This window comes from Mizuhopecten yessoensis, unplaced genomic scaffold (assembly GCF_002113885.1).
Source record: "Mizuhopecten yessoensis strain PY_sf001 unplaced genomic scaffold, ASM211388v2 scaffold10759, whole genome shotgun sequence".
Taxonomy (NCBI): Eukaryota; Metazoa; Mollusca; class Bivalvia; order Pectinida; family Pectinidae; genus Mizuhopecten; species Mizuhopecten yessoensis.
Genome location: NW_018408707.1, coordinates 926,041 through 943,631, shown reverse-complemented (window position 1 = coordinate 943,631; position 17,591 = coordinate 926,041). Strand labels below are relative to the sequence as shown.

Here is a 17,591-nt window from a genome sequence, read left to right as displayed (position 1 = left end):
TGACTACCTTGCCATGGAGAGAATTCTAACTAAGAAATTGTCCTTTTTGTTGTCGAATCTTCTATATATACAAGGGAGAATACTCCAGCACTGAAGTGGAACTCTTCTTTGTGTATAGGAGTCTTTTTGTTACCTTAATTTTATAATTACTTTAAAAATATACAAAAATAGTACAAATTAATATATAACAATTGTTTCTAAATTAAGTTTTTAATTCATGTATCATATGAAAAATGTATCACTCTTTTCTTTTATATAGAGTCGATCAAAACACTCAAGTTTTTTTTAGTAATTTAATTAGGATATGATTAGAATTACTATCGCTAGCTAGATATATATATCCAAAACTATTGATGTGTTATTTAAAATCTTGATAGTCTAGCCTTGCCTATATTGATGTTAAACTATGTCATTTGTCAAAAAATTCTGTAAAGTGGATTTGTTTGTGGATGCCAATTTTCCAGTTTTCAGTCTTCAAACAATTTATGGTGTGTAAATGATTATCTTGGCAATGCAACAAAAATAAAAAATTCAGAATGTGTTGATGTGTTCGCACATGCGTTCAAGTATTGTAATGTTGGTTTAATAACCACAAGTATTAACGGAAAATTTCAACAACACAAAACTCCTCACTGTTTACTGTGTATGATTTTGATACAGAGCGTATTATCATAATGTAGGATTAATAGAGAGAATACAGACTTGATNTGTCCTACAACATACGACATGAAATATCTGTCACAAGTTAGAACCTACATATACCACATATATGCTGTAAATCACCCACTTTGTATAAATATTGACTTTCATCGAGGGTTAGGTTGTTGTTATATCTCTTACAGTGTCGGCGAAACAGTCAAACTTAAAATATTTTGAACTAATTGTGGGACAATCAGGAAAACTTTGAAACATCAAGACTTTGACTCGTGTTTGCTGAATTTTGAACATCTTTGAGATCCTTTATATATTGGTACTGCATAACATGAATGTGATTGTTAACCCTTTCACCACTGTAGACCATAATGGACTCATCCCCATAAATGCATGGTAGAGTCTACTATATATAGTTACCTAAGAGTGAAAGGTTTAAGATCTAAATACTGGAACATAACTTTGTATCCAATAATGCAAGTAATGCAAGTATGTGGTGCAAATGGATACACCACGAGTGTGCTTTGTAGACAAGTGTACGTATACATCTGCTCATAAAGAGAACTATCCGCATTAGTTAATAAAACCAATGAGTCCCATTCATGTATTATGATATGTTGTGATACATACTGTATGTGTGTTACCAAGTAATCGAACATGTTCGAGCAATGCAGAGTTCCAGAAAACCGGGCCAGAAAACATCACACAGGTATGAAATACATTTACATATTTTAAACTTTAAAGATTGACCAATTCAAATTTTTGTTTAAAGTCTACACCAGTTTCTGCCACTGTTGTATGATTGAAGATCAATTAACCACAGATTACAAGCTTTTTAAAACACAGAATAGGTCTCCCGCATACATTGGCGTGCAGTCACGACACATCGCTAGCTTCCGTCATCCCGATCTTGCTGTGGGTTTTTTAGCGCACCAATTGTCTGTGTGACTGAGGTCACATCATTTATAATCATCTGGGCTATCTTTAATGCCATATCTTCTTGTTCCTGCAAAAAAACAGCATTGATTAATCAAGGTCATAGAAGAAATTTGATAAAATTTTGCAGGCTTGGTAAAAAACAAAACAAAACAAAACAAATGGTATATTGATAACAGTATGAACAATTCTAAAGTATCATGGTTACCTCTCGAAAATATTTCTTTTGTTAGATCATTAGAGATACATGTCCATTACTTACCTTCCGAACAAGATTATTTCCAGTTATAGCTATCCAAGATATCAAATTAAGGACAAAATCAGAATTATATCTGAAATGTCCTTATTAAACGTTTATTACCTTTTCTTTTGCTTTCTTTCTCTTAAAGAGTCCAGATGCTGAAATAGGAAAACAAAATTAACACAAACTAAAATCCAGGTATCTTTAAATTTGTCAAAACTTGCGTATATTTTGTATTTCCAACAAGAAATTTGAAAGCCAGGGGAAATTTAATATCCACAAGGGCTCCTTCAAACCTGATATATCTTAAGAGTCATAAAGTTGAATAATAATGATAATAATAATTGGAGTATACCGCTTTATCACAACCTAGTTCGTAGGTTGTCTCAAAGCGGTTCACAAATTATTATCCATTGTTATAGGGCCTTTGCAACCAGCCAATATTTTTCTCAACTCCCTGGGGAGCATACAGCCATTGCGGCCATTTCAGCGCTCACAACTAGCATTCAACAATTCTAGTACTACCTAACCACGTACTCATTTACAGCTGAGTAGACTGGAACAAGCTGAGTAAAGTATCTTGCTGAAAAATTGAACACAGTGCCGTGCCGTGACTCGAACCTGCAACCCTTCAGTCACGAGCCCGGCGTCCTACCATGCCACTAGACTACCGTGTCTCCTTAAAACATTGAACATTGATTTGCTTAAGGAAAAAAAGAATAACAATAGAAGCTCAAGATTGGTTTAGTTTGGTTTAGTATTGTTTAACGTCCTATCAACAGCTATGGTCATTTAAGGACTTCCCACCCTTCATAATACACATGTTTTTCTTGGCGTGTTTTCGTGTCGTCATTTCCATATTGCGTATCGGGCATTCCATTACCGTAGTGTAAATTATAGTAACACTGGGTAAACAATAGAACACGTGCATGATGCGATATGTCAACACCCGATATCGATACTTAACTTAACACATTTTTCTAAAAAAAAGCTTATGATACAAAGACATTAATTAACTCATGGGAAAACACTGACATAAGATCAAACGACTTGAAGAAGGTCGTATATGAGGTGCATGGAATGCAGACTGATGTGTTTTGTTTACCGACCTCACCAGTACGTATCACGTGCTAACAGTAGTTCACAAGCTCTTGGTCGCTACGACTTTTGTTGTCGAGCGAGTTACGCTCTGTCAGTTAAATCTTTTCACAAATGCAATTACAATAACTCTGTGAAAATAGTGGTTTGTAAAATATCAAGATCCCTATAAAATTTAAGTGCATGTTTGCACGCGATAACGGCATACCATGCGATAGCCTATGCCCTTACATATGTACCTGACATGTAAATATACCATGCATGAGCGGGCTATGGAATGATGTCCAAAGTGTACATGTTGAGAGTAATTTTGTTCCATAAAAGAACAGTAAATTGACAATTAAATATAGTAATTTAATTTATTTCCGTCGTTTTCTAAGAAAAAAAGTGACATTGTATAAATTCTATCCCTCTGCAAAAAGTTCCGATTTTTTTTCAAGGTACACAACTCTCATCAGGATCAAAATTATTGTAAAATGTAAAATAAATGATTATAAAGATTTGTGTGTATTTTGTTCAATTTTTCATTCTTTTTGTATGAAACTATGTGTCCTGTTTGCTTTTAGCTTGTATTTAGTAACTTTTGTCCATACAATTTCAATAAAAAACGCTTTTTGTAACATGTTGTAGATATTCAATGATAAATAAAATATTTGTAGGGTTAATATGCAATGTTTCTTTTCATTATTTTATTGTTGTAATAGTTTTGAACAATGCCACACACTCAAAAAATGTGAAAGTGTTGAATTTGACAAAAAAATAATTTTTTGGTATTTTTTTACCAGTTAAATCATCTATACATATTGACATAACCATTATGTGAAACTTTCATTGAATTCTGCTGGCTAATTGCAAAAGGGTAGAGCCACCTTAAGGACGGCCTCCCCTGTATGCAAGATGCATGTATGTAGTGTATGTGTGTATGTTTTGGGAGGCTACGATATGTTCGTGTTTGTCTCCTTGTGATAGCGCGGAACTGATGCCGACTTTATAGTGCTACCTCACTGAAACATACTGCCGAAGACACCCAGCAGGACACAGAACCTCAAGAAAAGTTTAACATCACCAACTATACTGGCGTTTTTCAGTAAATGCTTATATACTGGTACCTTTGACTTTCTCTTGGTCTGGGTTGGGGTCAAACTCTGACACGAACTCCCCAAGGGTGTCCACCTTTCCCAAGCTCATTCTGTAGATACAAGATAAAGGAAATATGTAACATATAAACTTTATTTATTTTTACGAATTAAGAAAGCAGATATTTCAACTTGTTGTTGGCCTTGATATTAGCAAAAAGGAATAATACTGTATTATCGAGCAATAAGCTCATGCCTGGTAATAAGTCAACCCATTTTTAATGTAGTTCAGTAGAAATGCCAAATTATTATTTAACTCTCCTGTTTTAATCACATCTTCCATTTGAGTTTGAGATTTAGCGTTTGGCCTTTTGGCTTATTGCAAGCAAGTATGGTATTCATAATGATTAAAAGATCTTTAGGAGCAAAATCAATTTCTACAACTGTTTTACTCTGAGAGAAAAAAAGTTAACAAAATGTTTTATTATAGAGAAAACTATTTATATGGAAAACCTTGAAAACATGTTTATTAGGACTTTTCCAAAAACATATGTATATTTGTATAGTACCATAGCTAGTTGAGGGACATACTTTGTCATGTAAATATGTGCTGTCTAAATTTTTCGTGGATATACCCATATACTGCAAATTGGGATATTTTCAATGTGTGAATCTTTGTGTTTTGTGCAAGATTCAAATTCCCAAAAATAAAACACGTACAAATCTACCGACTGTAAACAGTAAGTGTCAAATAAGCTTTATCCTTGTATCAGGGCACCAGTTTTCCTGAACTGTTTTTACAAACGCTGGCAAGGTCTGGACCTGTCACAGTAATCTGGGGGGTTCTATCGTTGTGGTGCAGGGTGGATCACCAGTAAAAATAATCAGCTAGTCCTGGTCACTGAAGAAAAATGTGCTGACTCCGCACAAACATGTACAGATATTCTTGAGTGTACCCTTCCACCCTTTTTGAAGTGCATGCAATAGTAGAGTCTGATTCTGGCCGAACATGAAAATTTCATGACCAGTTTATTTTACAAATTTTCAACCCTGTACATGTGTCAACATATTTTTGCACATAGCCCTGATTCGGGAAGATACACAGGTAAAAATCAAACTACAGCTGTTTTTGAGAAATTCTCAAAAATTAACCTGCATACAAATATCCTGATTTACGGTAATACCAGGTATACAAAAGAAACTGGATTAAAATTGGGCGCCTATTAGAATGAAAAAATATGAGTTACACAGTAAAGTTGAACCGTTTTCGATTATCAAAGGACATTCTAAACATTCCAGTGTGGCTGGAGGTTTGGAAATCAAATGTTTTATCCGCTTTACAGCAAGTCCAGCTATGGTCACCAGACTTGTAAGTATTGTAAATATGTGCTTTAAAGTACTATAAAACATTGACCAGGCCCGGTAAGTACTCAGATGGGGTCAATACAATTTCAATTCATCTAAAAACAGAAAAAGGAAGGGCGCTCATTACAGCAAATTATGTAATAGCTTTCACCTGGTGTTTTTTTTCTAAAATGTTGAATGTGATAAATGTATACCGAAAGAGTGCAAACTGAAGCTGAGAACATGCGAAAAAATTAAGCAATGAATTTCTTAAGATAAACTCCCAATGGACCAAACAACACTTGTTATTTTGAGTTAAAAAATAATTAGTAAACTACCCGGTATACAATACTTACAATTCAGTAGAGCTATAAAATATTTTGAAAAGCCATACAAAGTTAAGGCCTCAAATAACACACTAATTGTTTGCTTAAACCCAAGCAAATGAGAAAATTCAACCATCACCTATTTTCATCAAAATTTTGCCTTTATTTTTGTATTAATATTTCTAAAATTTAGTCAGTTGTCCATCATTTATTGTTTGTTTTCTCTTTAACCAAAACATTGGATCTTCTTACTCCTGAGTAGGTATAAAGCTGCACATTATCCTTTAATTAAAACAAAGGTTTAAAGGATTAAATCAAGATTCAAATCAGTAAAAAGAGTTCAAACCATGAAAAAGAGGAACATTTGTCAAAATATAACTAAAACACTGACAGACTCACCATGTGCCTGACCGTACAACCTCCCCCCCCCCCCCCCCCCCCCCAACCTTGGTCTTTTTCAGTAATAGTAACCCGACCTTGCACGTAAATATATCACAGTGTATCACCGTGTCAAATTTCTAAAAGTCTTAGAATTCAGAGATAATCACTGTAAATGAATGTGTAGACAGATGGACACCATGATTATTATACGGCACTCGTATCTCTGATGTGGGGCGCTGATAAAATGTTTTCCCTACCTACCTACATGAACCTACAAACCCATCAACACTTAAAAATTGGATTGGGATCTAGGTAAACGCTTTATTATTATCGACCTTAAGAACCAGTATACAGTGTTAAGCAAAGCCATTACACGTTTATTATCGTTATATAAAATATACCTGGTAGTAGAGACATGTATGCAGACCAACTGCTAGTTAGCCATAGTGCAAATGGCTACATTAACTCAAGTGATGTACATTATACATGCAGGGAAAACAAATTATTATTTCAGCAGAAATTTACTTTGGACTGTGTCTTTTCCATAAAAGGTCAGGGTTCAGGAGCCCAGGATCAAGGTTCATGGCAGTGTCGAGCTTGTTCATGCTGTGACGTAGATGACTCGTGTCTGTGGCCAGGTAGGTGTTTTTGGACGATCGACTTTCACTTCCAGCACTGTGACTGCTGTGTTCTGAGGAGGCATCACTAGCTGTGAATAAAGAAACGGCAATTTAAGAAGGTAAAATTTTATTCTTATTCATTGTTAAATAAAACAAAACTGTCTGCATATGAACAAAACTTAAACATTAAGGTAAAGGGCACCACTGCATCAGCTATAACTGTGTAGAAGAGTTCCACTCAAGAGTTTTTGACTTAGAATGTTCTCCCTTTGATATAAATGATGAAGCAAGCAAAAGTGTTTTTTGTCTCGCCGCCACGAAGTAGCGGAAACGACTAAGGTGTTGCTTTTCCGGCGATGGCGTCAGCATAAAGTTTTTGCGTTTAAGTTAGTTTCTCTGAAACTTTAAGACTTAGTGCTACACCAACCAAACTTGGACCATAGAATCGCATCTTATAAGGTAGCACATCTCAACCCATACATCAAATGCTGGATGCTGCCTACCTTTCATGGTCCATTGACTTTGTCAGCATCTCCATCAACATAAGGTTTTTGCGTTTAAGTTAGTTTCCCTGAAGCGTTAAGTGCTAGACCAACCAAACTTGACATGTGCATTGATGGTCAAAGCGAGGCACAGGCGAGACATATCTTTCCGAATGGCTTGTTTTCGGCAAGAGTAGTTTCCCTTGTTAAATTACGTATTTTTCAATATTCATTTTTTTTCCATACATTCTGTCGCCCATAAATTAGACTTTCATTTTGTGCAGTTCATTGATTATTCCTAGATGACAACAGTATAGTTGCAAAATGTAGGTTTTTCAATGTGAAGCTCCTGTGTTTATAATTAACCTCCACAAATTTTCTTCTTTCTTTCTTATTTACTTCTTTTTTAAAACAGCAAATTTTGAAAAACTGAAATTCAATAAAATTACTTAGAGCCTGGGATTTTATCGAATAATTCGTTTGAAAAAGAACTTAAGCAAATATTTCACAATAGTGACAATAATAATACCAGAAACTATGTAGTTAAGCTTGTTGGTACCCTTTACTTAATTATAAACTTAAATGTAAGCTATAATTAGAAATGTTATTTCAATGCAGTTAATGGTAAAATTATCAGTAAAAGTGGTAATTTCATCAATTATCAGTAAAAGTGGTAATTTCATCAACTATCAGTAAAAGTGGTAATTTCATCAATTTTCAGTAAAAGTGGTAATTTCATCAATTTTCAGTAACAGTGGTAATTTCATCAACTATCAGTAAAAGTGGTAATTTCATCAATTTTCAGTAAAAGTGGTAATTTCATCAATTTTCAGGTCAGATTATTTAAAGTTTAGAGTAAAATGAGTCAAACGACTAGCTTCAATTTAATGGGTTAATAGATTAACACTATTTTTCATAGGTCAATCATTTAAGTTGGTATATATGGAGTTGCAATCTAGCTATATTGTCATATTAACAGTTTTTGCATTAATGATGCATAAGCATTTTCAAAATTATTGTCTTCTCTGTAGACAGTACCCCTCCTCTAATAACAATATCTACATTTTTTCAGGGATACACAACATGTCATTTTAACTCTTCTATCACGAAAAATAACGAATAGCACAATGTCACTCTAAGTCCCAATATTTTGGCCTCCTGGCCGGCCTTCTTCAAGGGTGAAAGGCAACAACTGATTTCAAACCTCTGAAGAGGCAAGATGGACATCACTTGAACCAATCGTTGACTTTCGCCCTTGAAGAAGGCCAGGAGGCCGAAATATTGGGACTTTGAGTGACATTGGTTCTACATTGTATCCTTTTCCCCTTTGGAAATCAGCTGTTGTTTATTAAGGCTTCTATCATGGATTTTCTGCAGTGTACTGACCGGTGCGTTTACGTTGTCGAGGTGGGTAGTTGGCTGTTTCCACTGTGCTAACCAGCTCAGATAGATACTTGTAATATACATCACTCTGTAAGTAAGCCTTAAAGTATGCCTGAAATACACAAAATTTACATCAGAGACAAATTTTCAGAAAAATTGCAAACATTGCTATAATAGTCTTAACTAGAAGTGTTTTCAAGGAACACATTATCATGATGATGAATGGCTTGGCCAGGTGAGCTAAAAACTGACCCTTAAAAATACTTAAAAAGTGGGATACTGACAGAGTCACTGAAACAAATACCAAAGGTACAGTATCAATCCAACATCACTTGTATCGAAATAATGAAGTAAAATTTATCGAAATAATGAGGTAAAATTTAATCAGAATTCTTCTGACTTTCAAACGAAATAAACAGAGAGTTACACTAGTACTGCGACTTTCTAAATTCTTACAGCTTATTTTATCATCAAGATTTTTGTTAAGTAGAACAGTGTTTTTGGAGACTTACCTTCTCTATAGTTTTAAGGACGATATCTCGTGGTTTGGCAAAACACTCCGGAAGTGGACCTTCTTCCCGACATATATTTTCTTCTATCTCAAACCTTTTTTTATCATCAAAACCAAGTGGATCTGTAGCTTGCAAAGAAAAATATCTGAAAGAAATTGTGTTCAAACATGGGATTATTTAGTCCATCACACAAGTATCATATGAAACATTTTATAGAAAAATATTGAAAAACAAGAGGCCCATAGAGCCTGTATCGCTCACCTAAATATATGTTTAAAATAATTGGTATGAATTAAAGATATGGCACTCAATGTTAGGTGCTGTAAGTACATATGAAATTTCAGAAAGATCCATACTTGTACTCCGTACTTGAAATATAGCAAGAACTAACTTCAAACAGAGCCCCACCCCTATGCCCTAAAGGGGTCATACCCACCAATTATACAAAATTGGGGTTCTCCTTCACCCAAGAATGCTTCTGACCGATTATGGACCAAATCCTTTCATTCCTACAGAAGAAGAAGGATTTTGAAGAATAATTTGCTATGTTTCCCCTATTGGGCCCCGCCCCTCAGGCCCCTTGGAGGCCAGACCCACGGTTTAAACAAAATTGGTTCCCCTTCACCTAAGGATGCTTCTTACCAAAAATGGAACAAATCCTTTCATTCCTAAAGAAGAAGAAGGATTTTGAAGAATAATTTGCTATATTACCCCTATTGGGCCACGCCCCTCAGCCCCCAGGGGGGCCAGACCCACCATTTATACAACATTTGTTCCCCTTCCCCCAAGGATGCTTCTGACCAAATTTGGTCAAAATCTGCTCAGTCGTTCATGACTAGTAGCGTTTTAAAGGAAAAGTTGACGGGCGGACGACGGTCGCTGCGGTATGGCATAAGCTCACCATGGTCCTTCGGACCAGGTGAGCTAACAATAAAAAGCGTACTGTTACAAACTTTGAACCTCAATTTGAAACTGATAAGTTGGTTGGTTATTTGCTTAATGGCCTAGAAACAATAGAGATGTATCGGGCCTGACAACAAAAGGGGAACTTACAAAACTTAATACGCCAAAAGGAAACTGAATGGTAAAACGTTAGAAAATGCATACACACAGCGAAATGGTCAGTTATCATTATGACATGTGTTTTTGGAACTATCAAATTTTATGATGTGTACAAATTTCACATAGATATATTCAAATCATTATAGAATGTATTTTTGCAAATGTCTAATTTTATGATATAGACAAATTTAACAGAGATTCGACAATGTGTGACAAATTAACTGCATGGGATTAAGTTCTCACATCAGGCATATCATGAAATTGTCTCGAATCTGTTAAAAATTGGCACATTCAATCAAAATGTGAGGCAACGTGAGGCACAGTCATATGTTGTCATAGGTTCTATGTAGTATTTATCTATTCTTTTCTCATATCTGTTGGATTGAGTCATGTAAGCAATAAATCCACCTTGTGGTAACTTTTGATCTACGCTTCATAATGATATGTACCTATAACATTGTTCTTTCAAAGTGAGGTTTTACTTGGCCTATTTACTAGCACAGTACTAAATGTGTAAAAAGGTGAACCTAAGATTGAAATTTGAAAAAGATCTGTCTAGTACTTTTTGGGAAATACAATGTACATGTATGTAGTGATATATCACTTCTGCCTCAAAATGAAACATGCACAACTTAACTATATATGAAAATGAACATATAAATTTGATAAAGATCTATCTAATAATTCTTGAGAAAAGTGATAACCAAATTGAAATACCAAATTCAAGATGGCTATCTATAGTGGCCATCCTGTTTTTCTAATCAGTCTCTGTACACTGACAGACCACTGGAAACCTTCATGTAGAACTTGAGGTAGATCAAACCCGTTTTTTGAGAAATAACACTTACAACCTCTAATTCTCAAAATTCAACATGCCAACCTGTCAGTCATCTTGACAATTTGATATGCATCACTATATCTAAGGGTACATGGGAATCCTAATGTGAAATTTGAGAAAGGTCCATCAAGTACTGTCTGAGAAATAGAGCTAACAAACTCTCAAAATTCAAGATGGCCGCTTGTTGACCATCTTGGTTTTCTGATCAACCCAAAAATTGATCCCTGAGATACCTTTTGAGAAAAAGCGATAACAAATCTGAACTATCAAAATTCAAGATGCGCCCATAGGATTGGTTTTCAAATCAATCCTAAAATTTGATATGCATAATTAAGGGCAATGAGGAATATTCATGTGAAATATTTTAAGGAAGATCTCTCCAGTACTCTTTGAAAAGAACAAGAATTGTTTTAGGGCAGACCAAAGACAGATAGACCATGGACGAAGGCGACTTGAACAGTCTACCATCTGCTGATATTGGGCTATAAGCTTGTGGTACATGTACAGTACACACAACATGTTGTATTCCATATGGGACACTTCAGTATATAGATTCGTTCAGAGTGTACAAGGCTATTACTGCTGAAGGTATAGAGCATAGGTAACAGGAGGAGATGATGGGAACTGTGCATGCTCTACACACGTAAGGTAAAATAATGTGTATACCATACATAAACAGGTAGGCGTATATGTGCGATGGATTAGCAATCTCATCTGGAGTTGTTGAAGGCTGATGTCATAAACCAGTATATTGCAATTCACAGCCATTGTATTGTATTGTAATAAAGAAATGAAATATCGCTGAAGTGCAATATTTTTCAAAAGCTTATTTGATGTGTCCACTAAGTGTTTTAATATTGTCCATTACTGCCCATTCTAAAAGATATGCCAATCACCACACCCAGGTTTGTACTGGTGGTGGGAATCAGTTGAAATTTTATAGTTGAAGGTAGTTTAAAAAAAAAATATTGTCAATCCTGTTCGAATTACACGAAATTGTAGCCACTTCAATAAAGAGTAGTTCGAACTATCCCAGTCAACATCGGTAAAAATCACTGCAAATACAGTCAAGTCGTTGATACGGAACAACGATGACCTTATATAGCGATATATATTTGCAAATCTGGAGATGAATAATGGAATATATATCTTTCTTATATTTACTTACATATTCATTATCAATTAGTAAGTTCAATTGCAAAGCAGAGACAAGTGTGTAGGCCGCAAAGCAGTAGATGTTTTCTTGAGTAATGACGAAAGTTCAGTTGTACTGATCGATCAGAATGCGGAGGGTGGATTGAAACTGCAATTACGGATTAATATTTTGATCGACCACCTGGTCAGATATTTTTGTTTTGGCACATGTATAGGTATTATATCAATTAAGTTATAAATCAGTGATCGGTGGCCAGGTCGCGATAAGATATATATTTAAATTGCAATCATATTGTATATTGTTCAGTTTGATACCCTTCTGACAATTATTTCTTTTTAAATTGAGCATCTATCTCCATGGACTATACTTGGAATTCTTTGATAAAGCTGGATGTTTTGTTTGTTTTTGTATTGTTTAACGGCCCATCAACAATGTCAGTTATTTAGGCGATATAACCTTCAAGATAGACATTTACAAACAAGAAAACATCAAACAAAAAATAGCAAAAGTGTAAAAGATGTAAAAAGAATATCTCAATAGCGAAAAAATTGGTTGTGAAATATATTAAATTGTGTTGTAAAGATCGATTGAGTACAAGTACATGTAATCATATATCAACCACTGAAACTGTATCAAATAAACTTTTCACAGACGGTACATTATAGAATTGGTCATTATTTAACTGATATGGTAATAAGCTAGGTCTAGCTAGTGGACTAGACGGAGGTTATTTGAAGGTATCCCAATGATATCATTGGGATACATATCATTATTATGTATATTTTTCTCTTATGGCAGAATACCAATATTTTTCACGAGTACGAACCACAGGTGAAAATATCGTGATTCTGCCGCCGTACAAGTGAAATATATATGGTATTCTACAGGTAAAACATTAAATTTTCAATTTTTAACATTTCAAAACTACCTATAGACAACAAAAAATGACTACATCATGTTAGTTAGGGATATAACACATTACCAATGACATGACACTTGATTAGGCAGTGCGCTTTTTAACACAATTCTGCTTTTTTCTATTACTTGGGAAGATTCAAATGGTGTCAATGTGTAGGTAAATCAATACCTGAGAGTATGTAGCATCAAGATGTACGAAAACATTCATTTTGCTATCACTTCATCTGTATCGTAACAGAAAAACTGCGGCTTTGAATAAAATGAGAAAACAAGAGTACCGCGGGGCAGAACGATATACGCCCGGCGAATGCCATATAGTGTTATATACTTTCTTACATTGAAAAAAGATCTGCATCATTCTAAGAGAGGTTAGCTGACATGCTATAAAAAATGTAGGAGAAAATCTGCGGATAAAAAAATCAAATACTGAAATGATCAAAGGGCAATAACTTTTGCAAAAATTGCTGAATCGAAATTCTTTTAAGGGAGACACAACTTCATATCATAATTATAATGTAAACCAAGTTTCAAAGAGATCGGTCGAACAATGTAGGAGGAGACTGCTGGACGAACAAAAGTTTACGCTGGACGGACGGACGACGCCATACCATAATACTCCTGTCAAATTTGACAGACGTATAAAAAGGGCTGTTCTGATGAGTACAAAAAAATAGTGTGAAAGATATCAGGTTTTTTTAGTTGATTAAATTTATTATCTCAGTAATCAAAATATAATAAAACATTTGAAAGTATCAACACAAACTTCATTCATGTCATTAGCATGTGAAACATTAAACAAGGTATATGCAAATGATGGTATGCAAACTTATACCAAATATGGTAATTTGTTGCATGCTTCCATATTTAATACTAACTTGTCGTATAGCACCATTGCATCCCGTTGAGCCTCCATCCCATCATACTGACCACCACAAGACATGAGATGCTGCTGAAAGTTGTCTGTGGCTAAAAGAAATTGGAGAAAATGGCTTCCCCCTTCCTGTTCAAGGTACTCCATAAAGTAGAAGAGTGCCCCTTCATTGTACAACACGTCAGCTAGGTGGACTTGTGTACTGGTCAGAAGGTTGATCTGATGCATGTAGTAGTATTCGCTCACTACGAAGTCCTGGTAAAACCTTCAATGCATTTTTTGTAAAGATAAGTTAACCTGACCATTTAGTCATTAGTTGCCATGGGTTCTTCTTAAAAAAAGAGTTAGTCCCCTCATTTAAAAATGGCATTACGAAGATTCTTCATATATTTCAATAAATATTTGAATTCAACAGACCTTTAGATCCAATAAATGAATTGATAACAACATGTATGATATAATATAGTTACAAAAACATTGTCAATAACAACAATAAAAGTTGAACAATAAGTGGCTAAAAAGTACGTTTTTCAGAGATACAGAACATTATTATAAGTGCTGGGACTCACTGCATTCAAAATGTCCAAATCACAAAACTCACTCTTTCTCCATTTTCTTGAAAACAAAATCCTGACAGGATGAAAAACACTGTGGATCAACTTGGCCGTCTTCCCTGCAAATCTTGTCTGTAACAGATTCAAGACAACTTTCTGTAATTTGAATGTACAGTGTTCATTTAAATCTACCTTTGGTCAGTTGATGTTGGTGTCTTGAATATAATTCTGATTTTGAAAATATTATCTTTAATGGGGTTCCATGTCTTTTCTCCCACCCTTCACAGGTGTGTCTCCCGTTTTAGCCGGGAAAGATCAGCTTGTCACCCCCTAGGGGAAGATAGCCTCATGCCGATTAGCATGTGTTCAATTGTGACGTCATTAAACTGCGTCATCGGTAATTGTGAGGTCATCAAAAGTGAGTGACGATATTAATACCCCGCATGTGTTTTTGTTTCCAAACATGGCAGACTACTGTCGGAGGAGCTGTGACTGAAATAATAGGATGGGAGAAAAACAATCATCCCCTACCTTGAGGGTGTAACAGAGAAATCTCCAACCCCCGGGGTGATTTTTTTGGCAGAGCCTCGGGTTACACAACCAAAAAACATCACCCCATCGGGTTGGAGATTTCTGTCACACCCTCAAGGTAGGGGGAGATTCTATTAATCATCTTGTAAGTGTTTAAGATACCTCATATTTCTATACATAAACTTTGTTAACTCATTCATCCCTGAAGACACATTTGAACTCCTCCAATTCAAAGGTTGGAATAATTCATTATGAAATTTCAGGGGTAAATGAGTTAAAGTGTCTGAACTTTCATCAAAAGCATTTTTTTGGCAAAAGTTCCAAATAAAAGTTTGTGTAGGTGCCTTTAATTAGTGAGTCAGTTGGGAAACTAAAATCAAACAAATTTTTGATGATGGTCTCACAAGCAGACTAAGGTAATTGTGCAGAGGACAGGGTGTACATGACGGTTGGTGAAGAAGAGAAGGACATATCTCTGTTTAGAGAGTAGCAAAATACCCAATTTCAGTAGCAGGCATATGACTCTTTACCATCTCTACAGAAACTCTCATGCAGAATTTGGCATCTGTAGATGACAGTGAATTTGAGGTATGCCCTAGGAAATGTGATGCACAGACTGTGCAAAAACATTGTCCCTTCTAGTAGTACCATTAGCAAGATACATGTGTACAAATAATTTTATTGAATGCTTCGCCATAAACTTACGTATGGTTTCATTGCGTAGCCTGTCTGGAGCACCAATAGGATCTGTGGCATCATGGGACAAATATTTTTGAAAAATCTTAACTGCATCTCTCTCAATACCTTTGTAAGAAAAAGATACAGAAATGCTTAACATTTTAACGGTTTACAGTTTGTACTTTATTGCAATACTGTCTCTGAAGATTGTTTCCTTAATTTCATTTCATAACAGCTTGCTTATATGATACATATCATAATTTTTGATAAAAATTACAAACATGAATAATTTTGAAGACTTCAAAGTTAGTGCAATAGAATTAATGTGATGTAAATATAACATCATTTAAGATATATATATAGAGACAAGAAAATGTTAAAATAATACGTACTCCTTTTTAATTTTTCTGCAATATCTTCTACAGATACGCCTCGTTTCATCTTTCTTTCACCGTCTTCTTGTGAACTTGACCTAGATATCACAGTAGAGCTATCCTGTTTGTCCATTTCCTCTGCCTCACACGGGGGTTCTGTCTGCCCCTTCCCCGGGGAATATGTTTCCCCCCTTTCCGCCCCCTCGCTATCACCTATCACAGCACCAAGCCTGGGTAAATTGTCGTGTCCAGTTGACAGTTCGGATTGAGGCACTTGTCCATCTTTTTGCGTTAAATGGGGACTAGACACCTGTCCTTCTGTTTCTATTTGTTGGGGACAAGACAACTCACTGTCTGACCCATGTCTTTTGTGACTAGACTCTGTATTTACAGACTCCAAGCCTGATGATAAACGACGATTTCTGCATTCATCGTTCACCCCTATTTGACTAGAACATCTACTAGAGAGTTGCGACACATTATCTTGGTGGAAATTAATGTTTTCACTAGTTGTACAAATATCACTACAGACCTGTTCATCAGAAGTTATCTCCCCTGCTACAGTTGGTGACACTACCTTAATCTCGTCCACAGATTTGCCTGCGGACAAACTCTTCTTTGCAGAATTTAACGAATGAGTCCGTAGCCTACTCCATGTTGATGCCTGGAATCCAACCAGAATCGTATATGTTGGGCCGATTTTATTGCATCCATGTATTTGATTAATAAGCCTAGGGCATCTTTGTCGTTCAAGATTTCAGACAATGTATTGGATAACCGTGAGGAATTTGGCATCCTTGAATGTAAGGAGGTACCACAATCTCCTGTAGAAAGACAAAGGAATCATCAATGTTCGTCAAATTTCTTAATGAATGAGACAGAAATCAAATATTATTTAACTTTATTCTTTTGCAAAAATCTGTGTCCTGGAGGCCACACCAGAGGGTATTATACCTGCCTATCGACTACAAGGTACTATGCATATGTCCAGTTATATATCGTAGAGATGAGAGAGGAATGACAGCAATTGTGTTTACATATACCAGGCTAGACAAAAACGGTATAGCACACTAGCCTGAGACTAGCAAAATCTCCAACTGGATTACTGGTTTTAAAACTGCTAGCCTAATTGACTTATGTAGTCAAAATTTAATATTACAAATAGCATGTTGAATAAAACTGGATTAGTGGAATTTGTACATAAACTAGTAAAATTGGAAACTAATAGTATGAATGACTAGTGGTGTTTGAAATTAATTTCTAGCCATGCAGATAGCTTGAATAAAATATTTCCATTATTGCACAATTATACCTGGCAAGAATATGGATAATTGCTTGAATAAAGCTGCTTTGACAATCTACAAACGTTCCCCACTTTAGGGGGTAAAACAAAACAAACAAGAGGCCCAGAGGGCCTGTATCGCTCACCTGAATATTTTTAAAATAATTGGTATGAAGTAAAGATATAGCACTCCATGGTAGGTGCTGTAAGTACATATGAAATTTCAGAAAGTTCCATCCAGCACTTGAGATATAGCGAGAACAAACTTCAAACAGAG

At 35.4% G+C, this 17,591-nt stretch overlaps 2 protein-coding genes across 2 annotated transcripts in view; both read right to left on the bottom strand.

Annotated features, from left to right (window-relative positions):
- Nucleotides 1-715: 715 nt before the first annotated feature.
- On the bottom strand, nucleotides 716-16,782 carry LOC110462198 (A-kinase anchor protein 10, mitochondrial-like). The gene is made up of 10 exons (XM_021516044.1): nucleotides 16,051-16,782; nucleotides 15,686-15,784; nucleotides 14,497-14,581; nucleotides 13,900-14,160; nucleotides 9,051-9,195; nucleotides 8,542-8,650; nucleotides 6,579-6,762; nucleotides 4,036-4,115; nucleotides 1,949-1,986; nucleotides 716-1,657 (listed from the first exon to the last, which is right to left on the bottom strand). Exons 1-10 carry the CDS (start codon nucleotides 16,163-16,165, stop codon nucleotides 1,541-1,543), a joined length of 1,233 nt encoding a protein of 410 aa, XP_021371719.1. The 5' UTR covers nucleotides 16,166-16,782; the 3' UTR covers nucleotides 716-1,540.
- Nucleotides 16,652-17,591, bottom strand: part of LOC110462199 — an 11,884-nt gene continuing 10,944 nt past the window's right edge. Inside the window, exon 4 of the mRNA XM_021516045.1 lies at nucleotides 16,652-16,856. Within this exon, the coding sequence (XP_021371720.1) occupies nucleotides 16,660-16,856 (197 nt within the window). The 3' untranslated portion in view covers nucleotides 16,652-16,659. The remainder of the gene's footprint in view (nucleotides 16,857-17,591) is intronic.

Excerpts from the sequence above, each read along its gene's own strand:
- LOC110462198 (XM_021516044.1), bottom strand. The coding sequence starts at position 16,165 with ATGGACAAACAGGATAGCTCTACTGTGATATCTAGGTCAAGTTCACAA. Across the intron at positions 1,987-4,035 it reads AGACCAAGAGAAAGTCAAAG|CATCTGGACTCTTTAAGAGA; the intron begins GTACCAGTATAT and ends TTCCTATTTCAG. Across the intron at positions 1,658-1,948 it reads GAAAGAAAGCAAAAGAAAAG|GAACAAGAAGATATGGCATT; the intron begins GTAATAAACGTT and ends GTTTTTTTGCAG.